This window comes from Microtus ochrogaster, linkage group LG5 (genome assembly GCF_000317375.1).
Source record: "Microtus ochrogaster isolate Prairie Vole_2 linkage group LG5, MicOch1.0, whole genome shotgun sequence".
In the NCBI taxonomy this organism is placed as follows: domain Eukaryota; kingdom Metazoa; phylum Chordata; class Mammalia; order Rodentia; family Cricetidae; genus Microtus; species Microtus ochrogaster.
The window spans coordinates 41,013,864-41,030,716 of NC_022031.1; the positions used below are offsets into that span (position 1 = coordinate 41,013,864).

General features: G+C 48.9%; 1 protein-coding gene across 1 annotated transcript in view; it reads left to right on the forward strand.

Moving 5' to 3' along the window:
* Window positions 1–16,853, forward strand: part of Ccdc180 (coiled-coil domain containing 180) — a 53,214-nt gene that overhangs the window by 10,553 nt on the left and 25,808 nt on the right. Inside the window, exons 9-20 of the mRNA XM_013351798.2 lie at window positions 2,142–2,305; window positions 3,226–3,345; window positions 3,921–4,000; window positions 5,298–5,386; window positions 5,909–6,031; window positions 7,724–7,897; window positions 9,127–9,242; window positions 10,281–10,407; window positions 11,302–11,341; window positions 11,462–12,021; window positions 13,807–14,033; window positions 14,757–14,932. Coding sequence (XP_013207252.2) covers window positions 2,142–2,305; window positions 3,226–3,345; window positions 3,921–4,000; window positions 5,298–5,386; window positions 5,909–6,031; window positions 7,724–7,897; window positions 9,127–9,242; window positions 10,281–10,407; window positions 11,302–11,341; window positions 11,462–12,021; window positions 13,807–14,033; window positions 14,757–14,932 — 1,996 coding nt within the window. The remainder of the gene's footprint in view (window positions 1–2,141; window positions 2,306–3,225; window positions 3,346–3,920; window positions 4,001–5,297; window positions 5,387–5,908; window positions 6,032–7,723; window positions 7,898–9,126; window positions 9,243–10,280; window positions 10,408–11,301; window positions 11,342–11,461; window positions 12,022–13,806; window positions 14,034–14,756; window positions 14,933–16,853) is intronic.

Genomic DNA, 16,853 nt, shown 5'->3' on the forward strand with positions numbered 1-16,853 from the left:
TTTGGAGCCTGTCCTGGAACTAGCTCTGTAGACCAGGCTGGTCTCGAACTTACAGAGATCCACCTGCCTCTGCCTCCCGAGTGCTGGGATTAAAGGCGTGCGCCACCACCGCCCGGCTAAAACTGTATTCTTAAAGAGATATTTATTTTTAAATTTATGTATATGTGCATCTCTCTATGCTTATATTTGTGTTTCTCTGTGTGTAGATGTGTATGTCTCTCTGTGTGTATATGTATGTCTCTCTGTATGTATATGTGTGTCTCTGTGTGTATATGTGTACGTTTCTCTGTGTGTATGTCTCTCTGTATGTATATGTGTCTCTGTGTGTATATGTGTCTCTGTGTGTATATGTGTATGCTTCTATGTGTGTATGTCTCTTGTATGTATATATGTGTCTGTGTATATATGCATGTCTCTGTGTGTATATGTATATGTCTCTGTATGTATATGTGTGTGTCTGTGTATATGTATATGTCTCTCTAGGTGTATATGTGTGTCTCTGTATGTATATGTGTGCCTCTGTGTGTGTATATGTATATGTTCCTCCATGTGTATATGTGTGTCTCTTCATGTGTTGTCTCTCTGTGTATATGTGTGTCTCTCCGTGTGCATGTGCCACATGTATGTGAATATTTGCAGAGCCGACAAAGGGCACAGGATCCCCTGAGCTGGAGTTACAAGTGGTGAGCCACCCAACATGAGTGGGAACCGAACCGAGTCTTCTGGAGGAGCAATAGCACTCTTAACCGCTGAGCCAGCTCTCCAGCCCCTACATTTAATTTTAACTTAGCATACAAACCATGCTTGGTTATGGTGTTTTAAAACATGGTTCGCGCTGCTGATCCTCTCTCCACCCGTCACTACCTTGTGCCCCCCCATCGTCCCCCATCGTCCCATTAGCCTCCGTTCTGTTTTCATGTCAGCGTCTCCGCTACTCCCCTCTCCTTGACGTCTCCTTTTCTCCCCTCACGGTCCTCTTTCTAGTTGCATAATTGATACCTACACTCACCCCCACACCTGTGCATCAAACAAACACACACAAACATTAAAAGTGAGGGCCACGTACGAGAGAGAATATCTAATACTTGTCTTTCTGAGTGTGGGTCGTCTCACTTAGCACAGTAACTTCCATCCTAAAATTTAGACTTCGTGTGTCTCTGGAGACTCCAGTCTGGGCTGTGACTCAGTGCATCCTTCCTGGTGCCTCCTGGCCCGTGCTGCTCCTACTGTGTGCATTTGTCTTGTCAAGTTTCCCCGACTCCTCTACTGTGGCCCCGCCCACACAGCCCTGCTGTGGATCTGCAGGGGAAGAAATACTCGCTTAGGCCCCAGCAACACTGCTCTTGCTGGCACAAAGTCTCCGGCCCCACTAGAAAACTGCGCCGGAATTTCTTCCCTCTGAGCCGGGCTGGGCCTTCAGCTAGCTAGAAGACTTGGGAAATGCGAAGCACGGAGGTTTGCTTATGTGAGGGGCTGAGAGCTGTTAGGGGGAAGCTGCTCTCATTTTAGCCAGGGATGGGACGGGGGAACACTGACTGGTACAGGCCAAAGAGCGGAGTCGTACTGTGCGATAAGAGACCGTTCCCATCCTGGGCCACGGACACGCAGATGAGCAGTCCTGGGAGGACCAGGTCTGGATCTGGATTCAGCCCATCACTGGGTCTGGTTCTCAAAGCTGTCGCACGTGGCTGGGCTCTGATTCTGAAACAAAATTATGTAGAGGCAGTAGACAGTCAATTGAGCGCCACCTCCCCCATTTTTAAGCAGGGACCCAATGCAGCTGCATTTCTGGGTTGGGTTTAAGCAGGGACCCAGTGCAGCTGCATTTCTGGGTTGGGGTTAAGCAGGGACCCAGTGCAGCTGCATTTCTGGGTTGGGGTTAAGCAGGGACCCAGTGCAGCTGCATTTCTGGGTTGGGGTTGAGCAGGGACCCAGTGCAGCTGCATTTCTGGGTTGGGGTTCCTACTCTTCTGGTTTGCAGCTGCTGCCTTGTCTGTGCCACCAGCATTCCTCACCTCCCACCGCAGCCTCACTCAGCCCTGGCCTAACCCCCTCCTGACTCCTCCCCTGTCCCATCTTTCCGAGCCTTGCTCTGTCCGGAGAACTGCTGTGTCTAAAGCCCTACCCACCTCTGGCCACAGGCCATGAACCAGGCTCTGCTGGGCAATCGGAGGGCCATCGCCCAGCTGTTGGTCAACCTGACTGAGGCCACCCTGCAGCAGGAGCTTGACAACCGCCACCGCTGGCAGGGCTTGGTGGACACCTGGAAGACTCTCAAGAGAGAGGCCCTGCAGCAGAGTTTCAGGTCAGCGGTGACACCCCTGCCATCCCTGTCCATCCTCCCACCCATAACTCCCTCCAGCTATCGGCTGCTGTTTCCTGTCCCCTTCATCATTATTTAAAAATGCTGTTGTTTTCTATGCCCCTGTATTTAAAGTTAGAAATAGATAAAGGCATTGAAGAAGAAATTAAGAGTCATCACTGATCCTTCCTAGAAGGAGAGGTACCCCTAAGACTTCGGAACTTTTAGATCCACAGAGTCCACACCATTTTAGATTGCATTGTCCATAAACACTATTTCACAGCTATTCTCTGTGCTCAGTGTGAATTATCGGAACATGTTTATGTAATGGTCTATACGTTTCCATTCTTCCGTATGAATTATAACCTAGGGCCTGGGCCTGGAAGGATAGATATCTGTCAGGTGCCCGTTTCCTCTGTGGGAGAAAGGGGGAGGAGAGGACCCACCTCTGCACTGTGTGCTGAGACTCAACCTTGCCCTTCCATGTGACCTTGATGCCAAGTCTGCCTCCGCCACACGACAGGCACCCTAATAGCCCTGCAGAGGGGTCTCGGTGATGCCCCAGTGGGACACTCTTTAAACAGAGCCTGCTGGGCCTGGATTGGGACTGTTACAAAAGTCAACAAATAGCAGTAGCAATGGCCACAGCTGACTTCCTGAACACATCCTATAATGCAAGGGGCATGGGGCTCAGGGCTTTGTCTGTCATCTTCCTGCGTCCTCACAAGTTCCCAATGAGGATTAGCTCCATGCTATAGTCCAAGACTCAGAGTAGAAGAGAGGATCTTGTTCCAGGTCACAGGATCTGAAGGGGCGGTCATTATGGCCTGGATGGTGTGCACCTGGGTTATGGGACACAGGGTGTTCTTGCCTAAGGCTCCTTCCCACTTCTCCCCTCTGTGATGCGGGGTCTGGCTGTCCAGTGAGTTCATGGCTAGCGAGAATATCCAAGAGCCCCCAGCTGTACAGAAAGAGCTGGAAGAAATGCTGAAGAACCAGCAGATCCTTCAAAAAGTGAGGCTGGATCACCTCTGCACCATCTGGTATGGCCACCTCTGCACCATCTGGTGTGGTGTATAGGAAGGACCACTGGGGTCAGCACATTTGGGTGTCCAGTAGGGAGGCCATGTGGCTAGATCTTCACCTGGAACTCATCCATACCAGGCCACCTCCTTGTGCTTGAGGGCTTGACTGGCCACCACGGCCCCAATGGCCAAGGAAGGTCACAGCCCATTTTCTATGGAAAGTTTACATTGGTCCTCACTAGGAAGCAGTGACCAGGGAGGGGGAGGAGGGAGGAGGAAGGAGGGAGAAGTGGGGAAGAGGAGGCTGTTAAGAAGTGGCTCCTACAGCTTTGGCCCTCACCCTGAGGCATTTTGGAGAGTGGACAGAAGCCATAACACTGGGAGGCTGCTGTGTAGAAGGCTCCACTCAGGGTCTTTCTGATAGCAACCTTGTGAATAACAAAGGCCTTTTTTAAAGGATTGTTTGGGGCACCAGGGGATCCCAGCAGACTCTTTAGCTTCTTCAGTATTTTATTGGCAGGATGTTTAATATGCAGGCCCTTTTGGCAAGTTCAGTGAAAACAAGACTTACCTGTCATCTCTTCTTTCCCCAGCAACCTTCTCCCCCCAAACTATAACAAAAGCCAGCTGACCGAGTGGTATGATTCTCTCACTGCCCTGAACAGGCAGCTTGGTAAGCAATGTCTGAGATTTCCAGAACTTTCCAGAACTCTGTCCAAGCAGTAGCTTGCTATAGTCAGCTCTCCAGTCATGCGTCTCAGGAGTGGTGGCCCCTCCATCCTGGGACTTTAGGATGAGTGAGCCCTGAAGACCCCCTCCACTACTCACTGCCCAGTCCACAGCCATGCTAGCCACAAATTCTGACCCTTGACATCTGATCCCTGACCCACGCATGGAGACAGAGATATAGAGTCTCTGCTTAACTCTCAGGATGGGCACAATGGCCATGTCCCGAGAGTCTTACAGTTGGGGGTATGGGATTAAGGCCCAATCCTGCTGCATCCTGATGCAGGACCATGGGGAAGCCAAGGCATCTCATGGCCTCAGTGTCCTCCTCTGTTGAGATCTGAACAGGACTGATCATGGCCCCTACCTTGTGAATTAATGCCTATTCAGTTCAGTCCCTAGCTCCCAGCGAGAAGGCTGAGCCGCAAGTGGTAACTGTTGAGAACAGTCCCCAGTAAGAGTGTTAGCTTACAGCCCACAGCCCAGCTGCCTGGCTGGGAAATATGTTCAGGACGTGGTCACCCTCACGGGTCTCCTCGCCCTCTCTGGCTGTCTGCTCACTGCAGCGGAAACGGAGTGACACAAAGCTGGAAATATTGGCTCCACCATTTTGTGGTGTGCCAAGTGTGCCAAGCCTTACTATTGCCTCCTATCACTGAGGCTCACCACAACGCAGTGCGGCCATGCACTGATCACTCATATTACTGTGAACGATGCTTGCTGAGGAGACAAAGACAGCAAAGATCTGTTTTGGCTCGTGGGTTTAGAGGATTTCAAAGGCGTGGCTGCAAGCTACCCATCACAGCAGCCCAGGGAGTGGGGAGGACACTTGAGCCAGGAGCAAGGCTGAAAATTTAAAAAGTCCACCACCTGCTTCGGTCAGCAAGGTGTCACCTCCTGAAGGTTCCAAAGCCTTTCAAAAATAGTGCTACCAGCTGGCAAACACATGTCCAAAACCGGAGCTTGCAATGTACATTTCAAATGCAAAATGCTCACATGTACCATTGTCTTTGTGTCCCAGAAGACCCTCTGAGCCTGAAGCTTCTGCTAGAGATGAGCTCCTCCTATGAGGTCATCCTCTTGGGGTGTTAGGAACTCTCTAAGAAGGGAGACACCAGCCCCTACCTTCCAAGCAATCTTTGAAGTGGAAGCTCTTTGCTGAGGGGCCAACTCTCCTTCTAACGTTCCTCTTCCTCTTGGGAGAGCATTTGACCTTTGACCTGTTTCCTTTTCTGCCCCTGGAGACAACTACCACATGGACTGCATGACTCTGGTCCGCTTCCTATATGAGAAGATCTGGCAGGAGTGCCTGGCCCATGTGCAGGATTGTAAGGTAGGGTTCCCTTTCTGCAGGCCTGGGGAGAGGAGCTGTGTGCGGGACCTGATGCCCCCCTCTCTCCCAGCCTTCTCTGCTTGCCCCTTACCCATCAGTCTCAACTGAGGCTTTTCTTTCTTCCTGTGAGGCCAGGTGCTCACTGGCTGTTGGGTGTTCAGGGCCCTTCTACCTGACTGACCCTGGGCAGGATAAAGTAGCGTGTTTATTCTCAACCTGTCCAGGACAGTAGCAGATGTTTCTGGAATCTGGGAAATAGTTTGTGAAACAGCCCCTCCCTACCTACTTGGTAAAAGTATCTAAATGAAAAGCCTAGGTATTTTGAAAAGTTCTGAGCCCCAGGAGTTACATCCTACCCTCAGAGAGTGCTCCTGTTCTCCAGACACCTCTGAGATTAGAAGCCAGCTCTGTTCTGCACCTACCCACCCAGGAGCAGAGCCAAAGGGAGTCAGAGAGCCGCTTGCAGCCCTGTGGGGGCCCTGAAGCAGCCAGGCTCTGCCTTGCTCTTCTCCCACTCTGCAGAAGCAGCTGCTGGACTGGAAAGCTTTCTCTGAAGCAGAAGCAGAGAGCCTGGTGAACCCAGCCTTCTTCATGGTGGTGGGGGAGTTCCAGAGCAAGGTGGAGAAGAAGCTGGAGCTCCTGGATGTATGTACAGGAGTGCTATGGACCCTTGAGGTGGGGCACATCTCTGGAGTACTACATTGCAAATCCTAGAAGTCTAGGGTGTCCTGGTGTGTCCACTCTCTGGCCCTCACCAGTCACTTCCTTCACAGGCCTCCTGTACTAACCACCCCGGTTCATCCCCTGGGTCCTAGAAAGCAGCCTGACATCAGGGCTGCTTAGGCTTGGGAAAGTCACTTAGGCCATGAGTGTACAAGAGCCACTGCTGGGCCTTGTGTTACAGGCTGGGGAAGGCAAGGAACTCTCATTCCCAAGAGATTTGTGCTCCAAAGTCAGCACACCCTTTCTGTGAAGCCAGGTAGCATGTGTTAGGCTCTGTGGGACACAGGTGTCTGTCACCCCTTGTCACATCTATCAACCTAAGCAATGGAGAAACAAAGCGTATGGATGTGTTCCCATACTTTTATTAGAGGCCAGAATTTGAAGTTTGTTTAATTTTCATGTTATCTTTTTTCCCCTGCTACTTTTGATTTGTTTTTACACCGTTCAAAAATTGGAGACTCTGTGCTTAGTTCACACGTTCAAACAAAAATAGATGGAGGGCCGAATTTACCCAGCAGTCTAGTCTACTAGTCTCTGCCCCAGATGAGGGCATATAACCCATGCATTTTGTTTCTTCTGTGTGTAGTGCAGCCCATCAAACTCAAGTCCTCACGTCTGCTAAGAAAGCTCTCTGCCAGTGAACTCTCTCCACTCCTAACATGTAGGGATTTCCAAAAGGTTCTAGATGTATTTTATTTTAGGTATGAATGCTTTGCCTGCTGGCATGTATGTGTAGCATGTATGTGCAGCATGTATGTGCAGCATGTATGTGCAGCGTGTATGAAGGCATCAGAGAACTAAGAGCTATGAATGGTTGCAAGCCAACATGTGGCTGCTGGGAGCCTAACCCGGGTCTTCTGAAAGAGGGCCAAGTGCTCTTAACCACTGAGCCATCTTTCCAGTCTCTGACATACAGCTTTTAAAAGGTGAAGTCGTATGTGAGATTTTAACAGCAGGTGTGGAATTGTACCCAGATGCTAAGAGACAGACTGTTCTAGGGAAAGATGCCAAGACTGAGGGGGTCCAGTCCTACCACCCGATGCAGGGAAGGCCAGGCACCTGTCTTAGTTAGGGTTTCTATTTCTAAAACAGTGCGATCAAATCAACTCAGGGAACAAAGGGTCAATTTTGTTTACACATCCACATTGCAGTCCATCACTGAAAGAAAGGAGCAGAAACTCAGGCAGGTTGGGAACCTGAAGACAGGCGCTGGAACAGAGGCGGCGAGGGAGCACTGCTTACAGCTCCTAAAGGCCAGCTTTAGCTTGCTCTCTTATATAGTGCAGACCACCTGCCCAGCACTCAGCTGCACCAACTACAGTGGTCTAGTCCTGCCCACATAAATCATTGTTCAAGAAAATGTCCATCAGACTTACCTATGGGCCAATCTCCTGGAGGCGTTATCTCAGCTGAGAGAGAGTCTTGTTTCCCAGCTGACTATAGCGTGTGTCAAGGTGACACAAAACTAAGCAACACAGAGCCTACAGCTGACTTTGAGGGATGGTGCTCAGGTAGTAACTTCTCTGTTTGAAGACACAGGGCCCTGTGGACAGGCTATCCTTGGGGCCTGGGCTAGCCTGCCCTTCAGGTAACCTCTGTGTTATACTGCGGCAGAGTTCCTTCGAAGTCTTGAACAAGCAGACGGAATCGCAGAGCCTGGACCTCTTCAGGTACTTCCAGGAGGCTGTGAGGTTGTGGGAGGGGCACCAGAGTGTTCTGTTGTCCCAAGAGTTGGAACTGGAGAAGAGGATAGAGCAGCATCGACAGAAGCACCACCAGGAGAATCAGGTGCCCAAAGCTTGGGATCTTGTGGGAGATGTGGGCTGGACCCACACTGTGGGAAGGAGGGGTGAAGAGGGGAGGGCGAGAGAGACCTGTGTCAGAGATGTGGGCTAGACCCAGACTGAAGGGCCCTGTCGGGAGATGTGAGCTGGACCCAGACCACAGCTGCCAGCTTTCAGATAAAAAAAAAAAAAAAACCCAAAAAACCTGAACAAAAGCATCATAAACAAAAATGAACTGAAAATAGACCCTAGACTCAATGTAAAACTCTTAAATTACAAAATGTGAGTGGATGGAGGTACCCAGGCTTGCCTTGGTCTTGGGGGAAGATGGGAGTAGCAAGAAAAATTTTAAACTAGGCAGAGTTTTGTGACTCAAGCCTGTCCCTTAAGAGTGTGTGCAAGAAGGAGAGACAGAAAGACAGACTGGCAGAATGGGGGAGTAACCTGGGTGGTTAAAATAACATGATGTGGGGCTGGTGGGGTGGTTTAACAGGTAGAGACACTTGCATGCAAGCCTGATGACCTGAGTTCAATCCCTAGTTCCCACAAAGAGTCGGGAGAGGCTTCCGAGGACCACTGTCCTCTGACCTCTGACCCTCACGTGCAGATGCCTGAAAACACGCACACAAACACACACACACACACAGAGGCATGCATGCATGTGTGCCTGCATGAACTCATGTACACACACACACACACACACACACACACACACTTGAGAGAAAAACAAAAGAAAGAATTAAGTAAATAAATAAGATAAAATGAATAAGATGATCAAAGTATAATTTCATGAGCTATGGCTGACTGCTGGGCAAAGAGAATGAATTCTTTCTTCCCCATAGTGTTGAAAGATGAAAACAATGTGATAAAGCTCACAAAGTCTACATGTGATAGACAGGAGCACTGCCCCCACAGTGAACTCCTAAATTATTAATATGCAGTTGTTCACATAGGGGGAACACAGACCTTGCTGGGAAGTAAAGCCTAATAAAAGACCATGGCCGTGGCATTAGAGAAGTCCCTTGAAGGGACTTCTCTGAGCTGGGTCCTTGGGGAGGTATGGGGTCAAAAGAACATACCAGGGACAGAGAAGAGCCTGCAAGTATGTGCTGGAGAGAGCGAGGGTGGTCAGAGACCCCTCACAGGCCTGAACCTCAGCTCTGGAGAAGTGGGTGGGACCTGCATGTCGCTAACATTCGTCTGTGCTTCTCTTGTCTCGGGAATGGCTGCCAGGCCCAAGAGGTTAACCTCGATAAGCTTCTAGACCAACTGAGACAGCAAAGCCAAGAAGAGACACTGAAGACACACATGGAAAAGGCCAGGAATTTTCTGAAGAACATGAAGTCCAGGTAGGCTGCCCAGACCGCAGAAGACAGGAAGTGATAGCCTGGATTCATAGTCAAGGGAACACCAGCTAGCGCAGGAGACCAGAGCTGTGATCAACATGCTCAGATAAAAGCCTTGTCCTTCACACGGAGAACATTAACAATCCATTGCTCCTTGCTCAGGAGCCCACAGAATTTCCCAGGGAGAACTGGGGCAAGTTTGTAGGGAGAAACGTCAAGGCCAAGAACCTGGGCTCCGCTTTTAAAATGGAAACATGTATACTCTTTGTTAGAAGAACAGGAAGTCAACTTCTGCAAGTAGAGATGTCCCCCTCACTCTTACCCAGCCGTGCCTTTGTATGAGTATGGACATTTACGTGCATAGGTACATACATACCAATATAGTGTTTTAAAAATACGGATGAGCTATAGAATGCAGTTATTCTGTAATTACAGATCTATTTCAGTTTCTAAGTGACCATGTAGAATTTACTACTATAATTACTTATAGGATACTTGGTCATATGTTAGCCATCTCATGATTAGCTTTTCCCCACTGGCCTGGGTTCTTTATACAGAATTCATACAGTTCTCTGTGAACTGCATTGTACTTCTGTGTCTCTGTACAGCTGATTCCGTTGGGATCAGTCACAGAAATAGACTCGCCTTCCGCCTGACTGCTCAGCACACAGACCTGGGAGTTTATCTTTGGGTACCTAAGTAAGCTCCTGAACCTTGTTTACTCTGCCTGAGAAACAGATAACATTTCCGAACCCAGTGATGTTCGAGGGCTTTGATGGGACAATGCAGATTAAGTTGGAGGACAGAGTTAGGACCGTGAAGGAAAAGCGAGCCCACATTACAAACGGGAAACTCCCCAGATTCTCGACAAAGAGCTTGTGCTCCTTGTCTGGTCAGGAAGATAATTGCAGTTGCTCAAGGACGGCTTCTGTGCAAAGCACAGCCACCCAGCAGCTCTCTGCAATGCTAGCTGCCCGATGGAGGCCTGGGACATGGCTCCAGCGAGGGTTCCCCCACAGAGTTCCCCATCTTCACTCCCAGGTATGAATGTTTTCACATCCTCCTGACCAAAGAAGTGATGGAGTACCCAGGGCTCGTTCTGAAAGAACTCAACTGCTACAGCTTCACCCTCAGCCGCCACTTCTTCATTCGTGAGATCTTTGAACAGGTATCAAGGACAGATGGTATGCCCCTGAACGAAGATCTTCTCTTCTCAGTTTTAAAGGGGTTGGGGGCTAGGTAGATGTCTCCACAGACAAAGTGCTTGCTGGGCAAGTGTGAAGCTCTGAATTCAAATTCCGAGAGCCCACACAAAGCCAGGCACAGTAGCCCATGCCTGTAGCGCCAGTGCTTCTGTGGGGAGATGGGAGTCAGAGACAGGAGGATCCCCAGGAGCTCAGAAGCCAGCTAGCCTGCCCTAGACTGCAGTGAACATTTAAGGGGACTCCGTCTTGATGTGGAAGGTGAAGACTGACACCCAAGATTGTTCTCATTGACCTCCCATCTCTCTCTCTCACACACACATGATTGATAGGCTCCAACCTTAAAATGAAAAGTATATATATATACGTATATATGTATATATATTTATATATATATATATATATATATATATGATTTTTTCCATCCCTGATATCTACCACCAGCACATAATTCTGTTAAAGTTAAGCCAAGATCCATCCACTCTTCCCTCAGGTTCTCCTCACCAGCTCCACCCCATCCAAACCAACTCACCCAGGATCGTGTTCCTTAGGCTCATTCTGTCTGTCCTTCCTGGGCACCTGTGCAGCCGGTCCACCCTGCTTCTCTAGTTCATTTCTAATACTGTGTCAGAAGGAGCCCTGATTCTGTTGCCTACTGTTTACCCTGAAGGTGTGCTAGTCTTCTGGGAATTAGGAAAAAAAGTTTGCCTGGACTGAGGCCTTAGCAGTTGCCCCAGTGAATGAAGCTGGTCACGGCCCACATCAGAGCCTTTTTACCTAAAGAGTCATGAAGCTTTAGAAGCAGTGCTCTGGAGAAAGGCTTTGCTGCACCCACAGTGACTTGTGTTTTTCCCTTGTAGAATTTGGCTGGGGAAGTGACTTTCAAATTCAGGCAACCAGGTAATATAACCTGAGCCTGGGTCTCCCTGCCATCACTCCAGTACCTCTGTGGGTGGGAGGGGGGCAGTCCAGGCAACACTAGTCGCTGTCTGCTTATCCTTTAATATTGCTCACCAACAGAAACCCACGAAAAGCATTTCATGCAGAAAATCAGGAAACTGAAGAAAAAACGAAGGACCAGAGTGGAACTACGCAAGGCTGAAGAAAGCATAGGCCAAGACATGGGTTCCGAGAAGCTAGCTGAAGAGATGAAAGGAACGGGTGAAGAATCAGAACCCGTCGTGGCCGGAGAGGCACTGAGCCAGCGCAACAAGTTCCCACCGAGCGGCGGGATGGCTGAGCCCAAAGAAGAGTATACCCAAGAAACTGAAGAGATGAGGAGCATGAAAGAGACTTTCTCAGAGACCTCCCCGGAGCCAGAAAACATGAAGTCTCAAGAAGAGAAGGAGGGGATAGAGGCAGAAGAAGAGGAGGAGGAAGAGGAGAAGGAAGAGGAGCAAAAAGAGGAGGAGGAGAAGGAAGGAGAGGAGGAAATGAAAGAGGAGAAGGAAGAGGAGGAAGAGGGGGAGGAGGAGGAAGAAGAAGAGGAGATGGACGACGAAGACGAAGAGGAAGAGGAGTATGACGACATGCATGAAGATACAGTAGAGCTTTATAAAGACAGCATTTTTACGGGTCAGGTAAGCCAGCCACTGGTTCATTGCTGGGTATGAAGAAAGTCTGCTGTCCTCATCTGTAGTAATAGGAGCAGAGGGGCTGCGTCCCTAGCACCCCGGCCGCCTGGCTAGCTTATGCCCCTAAATAATTACACGGACACTGTATTCTTTTAAACACTGCTTGGCCCATTTCTACCTAGCCCCTTCTCGGCTAACTCTCGCACCTGGACTAGCCCATTTCTAGTGTAGCCCACGAGGTGGCTTACCAGGGAGATTCTAGCCTACGTCCATCCTGGGTCAGATCTTCATCGTGTGTGCCTCAGAGAGCAGAGCTCTCGCATCCGCCCTGGAGATGGGAGCATGGCGTCTCTAAGCTCACTTCCTCTTCCTCCCAGCGTTCTGTTCTGTTTACTCCTCCCACCTATGTTTTAACCTATGAGGGCCAGCCAAGCAGTTTCTTTATTACTTAACCAATGAAATCAACAGATTGATATGACACTCCCACATCACTCATCTTATGCATGTCATTCAGATGAGCAGGGGTCCCTACAGCCCAGTCTCTACAGAGGTCCAGATAAAGAGCTACAAGAGTATTTATTCCATTCTATTTGGTCCACAAAGATCTGGTTCTTCCCTCACAGCAATAATTTTTAAAATTTACCTTCCTTTTCTCCTGCCCCTACAGCCTATCCTGGAGTCATCCTTTACATGGCTTTTCTCATCCCTCCCCAGGGTCTCTCTCTCTCACCTCCTGTTCATTGTGTAGATTGCCTCAGCCTCCCCTACTTCAACCCTTCTCTCTTCCTGTTCACCAGATATATAACAAAATATTCAGGCAAAGCTCCCCTTGATGGGAAGTTCATTGTGAATGTGATTCAACCTCAAAAATCATCTGGAAAGAGTCTCACTGAGATGTGTCTACATCAGGTTGGCCTGTGGGCATGTCTGTCTTAAGTTCTTCTACTTAAGAAGACCCAGTCCACAGCGGGCAGTGTCACCCCCGAGGCGGGGTATGCTAAACTGCCTGAGTGGAGAAATGGAGCCGAGCGCAAGCAGGCAGATGGACCATGCACACCTTCATTCCTCTCTGTTGTTGGTTGTGGATGCGGTGTGACTAACGGTGCCAGCCTCCTGCCTGTGCCAGCCTCCTGCCCCCTTGACTCCCTGCTCTCACAGACTGTAGCCTGGAACTCTGGGCCACAATAAACCCATTCTCCCTGGAGTTGATTTTTGTCAGGATGTTCTATAGCAATAGGAAATGCAACTAGGATACTCCCATTTGTGAGAGCTGGCAGGTAGCTCATTTTCATAAACCTTGTCTTCAAAACACATCCAAGTGCAGAGAACCATATTCTGTGGTATGCAGAATTCTATGGTAGCAGAATAGCAAAAGATACATTTCCTATATTGCTATGGAAGAACTGGTACATAGGACTTTTTTTTTAATTACAAACTCAAATGTTCACACACATGTTGAGAAAAGAGGATTGGAGGCCATAGGGACGAATGACAAGTGGTGAGAAGCCTGCCGTCACCACTCAGTCTCAGCCAACAGTGTCACGGTGGTGCTGCTTCAAAGGAGACGGGGAACGAGATTTAGATGTGAAACTTCTCCATTTTAAAATCACTGAGAATGTAGCTCAGGGATTCAGTGCTTGCATGCAAAAAGTCCTGGGGTCATCTCTGTAAGCAAAGAAGAATTAGTATAAGCGCGCCGTGGGGAAGGAGGAGGTGGGGGAGCTCCTGTTGGCTGTTAGGAGCACACATGCATCAGCTGATGTGGAGTTTCCTGTCTCCTTCTCTGGATAGGATGAAGGCAAGGAAGAGAGCCTGGAAGAGATGGCCTACGAAGAAATGGAGTTTTTCACAACTGCGAGTGGAAACACTTACTTTGCCTTCCTGTCCGTGGAAGATGAAGAAAAGATTCACACGAGGCCCCATTCCTACCACGCTGTGCTCTTCAACGACCCCTTCAGCACCAAGTACATAGAACAAGTGACAATTCCCCACAAACTCATCGTGAAGGTTAAGAAAGGGTGAGTGGGAAACCATGGCGGTCACGCTCTCTTCCTCTGAACTTTCCACACACGCTGACAGAACTAAAGATTCACTTTAGCTGGAGGATTAAAAGCTTTGGTAAGTGAGGGAGGTCAGGGGTGAGACACACTCTAGGAAATCGCAAATGTCCCAGAATGCTCCACAGACATGGATATGCTTGGTGCGTGTGACCCCTGCACCCTTCCCAGGGTGCTCTGTTGGTCTGGGCTGGTCTAGAAACTTCTGGCTTCTAATTCCCAGTACATTCATGACTTTAAAGTTTTCTATTTTTGAAAAATTTATTTATTGTATGTGTATGAGTGTTTGCCTGTATGTATGTATGTATATATGTATCATGTATGTACAGTGCCTGTGGAGGCCAGAAGAGGGTACCAGAACCCCAAGAACTGGAGTCACCCATACATGGCTGTTAATTATTTTCTGGGTGTTAGGAACCAAACCAAGGCACACTACAACAGCAGCAAGTACTCTTAACTACCGAACCATCTCTCCAGCCCATTATGTTTCTTTAAAAAAAAAAATCTACAGATACAAGCCAAAAGCATTCTATATCTTGTGTGGCGTTCAGATACAAGCCAAAGGTATTCTATATCTTGTGTGGCATTTTGTATATCAATATAGAAATGAGCACTTTGGGTCTCAGTATGATGAATCTCTTATTGCTGCCATAGATGACTGGCCCTTGCTCACCTCTCCCCCAGGCTTCGAGCTGGCTTCTTTGAACACCTGGAGAAGTGGTTTGACCAATGTGCCCTCAATGCTCGCATCATTGTGGCTGCCAAGGTTGATGAGCTGGATTCGGAACTGGAGCTCCGCCTGCACCTGCACAAGCCGAGGCTCGAGCACGTGGAGAAGGATATTCACAATGTCAGAGCAGGTTGGAGCCATCCTGGGAAGGTCCACCTTGTCCCCAGGCATCCTTTCTTTTCTTTTTAACTGCCCCAATTTAGCCCATGTAATGCTAGGTGGTCATTACACTTGGAAGGAGCGCCCAGAATCATCACATGCGATTTTAAAATCTTCCTCCCTCCCTCCTCTCCTCCTTTTCTTCCTCCTCTCCCCCTCTCCTTCTCTCTCTCCTTCCTTTCCTCTCTTCCTTCTTGAAACAAGATCTCCAGTTGGTAGCATAGGTTGGCCTGGAACTCATCATGCACCTCACGCGTGTGCATCTTAAGCCAGCCTAGACTTGTGGGAACCTCCTTGTCTCACCCTCACGGGTGTTCCCCCTCCCTTCTCTTCCAGCCTCTCTTCCTTTGTAGAGTGTCAGGGGTAAAAGGAAGAGTGTTGTCCTGTCGTAGCTCTTGGATTTCAGGTCTTCCACACGCCTGTCAGGCACACACCTGAATGGTGGATGCTCTAGCAGCAAGACCACTGCTTAGAAACCAGAACTCTCGGGTTCCCTTGCTCTGGCTCTGCACCTCTGAACAGATTATCTGGTCACTCCCACCGTCCCTACCCTCCTCTACAGGAGAAGGTATTGAAGTGGTACAGGAATCATGAGCAGCTGTTCTGTGATATGGCGCCCCCAAGTGGGAGCCATTATTTTCACCTGAGCATCGGTCTTGGGAAGACAAAGCTTTTCTTCTTTAAGTAGGAAGCTCCATCCATGGCGAGGGGCACACGATTTTGGTCAGATTCTTATGTGGCCCCTATTGATATTTCACTTGAATCCGTGGCCATTTAAGGCTCTTCTGGAGCCCTCCCCCCCACGAGCCCATCCAAACTCCCATGGCCTGGAGCAGTGGCGATGGCAGGCCTGGAGATCTGCAGTCCTGAGTTCTGTCGGGAAAAGTGTGAGATAAACGCACCGAGGGATGGAAAGGTCTGCCCCGAAGCTCAACTGCTTTCGCTGCCTTGGCTCCCCAGACCAATGCTCAGCTCGGAAACTCAGACCACAGCAATGAAGTCACAGCTCCACACTGTTTTTAAATTAAAAAAAAAATGTCAGTTATCAGCCAGGTACACGCCTTTAATCTCAGAGTTCCGGAGGCAGAGGTAGCCGGATCTCTGTGAGTCTGAGGCCAGCCTTGTCTACAGAGTGAGTTCCAGGATGCTAGGGCTACACAGAGAAACCCTGTCGTGAAAAAACGAAAAGAAAAAAAATTACTTATGATACAGAGTAATGGGTTTCATGATGGCATTTTCTCATCCATGTATCTACGTGTGTCATTGTACTTTGCCCATATTCATCCCCCATTACTGTCTTTTGTTCCTATTCATGCTCCTGTTGGCCCTTCCATCCTCAAAATATTCCTCTTCTTGTTTCATGTCATTCATAGATGATAGATACATATATGAATAGATAGATGTTCATGCATATATTGTCTCGATTACACATAAGAGAGAAAAATGTACTACTTAGCTTTCAGAGACTGGTTTGTCTTGCTTAACAATCTCCTGCTCTGCCCATTTACTTGAAAATCACATAATTTCATTCTCCTTGGTGACTGAATAGAATTTTTTATAACTATACACTACGGTGCAGGAAGCCAGTTGCTGTTGATGTCCACGGAGGCCATCTTCGCTACTGTGAATAATGATGAAATGAGCACGGTGTAAGAGTGTCTCTGGTTTGCTGACACTGTTTGTTCTTGTCAGCACTACCCACAGTCCTTCTGTCAACCACTCCAGGCAGGAGGACAGGCAGATGGGAAATGTGGGGTTCTTTACTTGCCGTGAAGGGGCTCTGGAAACCTGCCCCTTTTACATTCTACCTCACCTTGGAGCCCAGTCATAATTTGGGCTATTGGACATATTAGTTACTGTTGGTTTTGTTTGTTTGGTTTTTGATTTTTGAG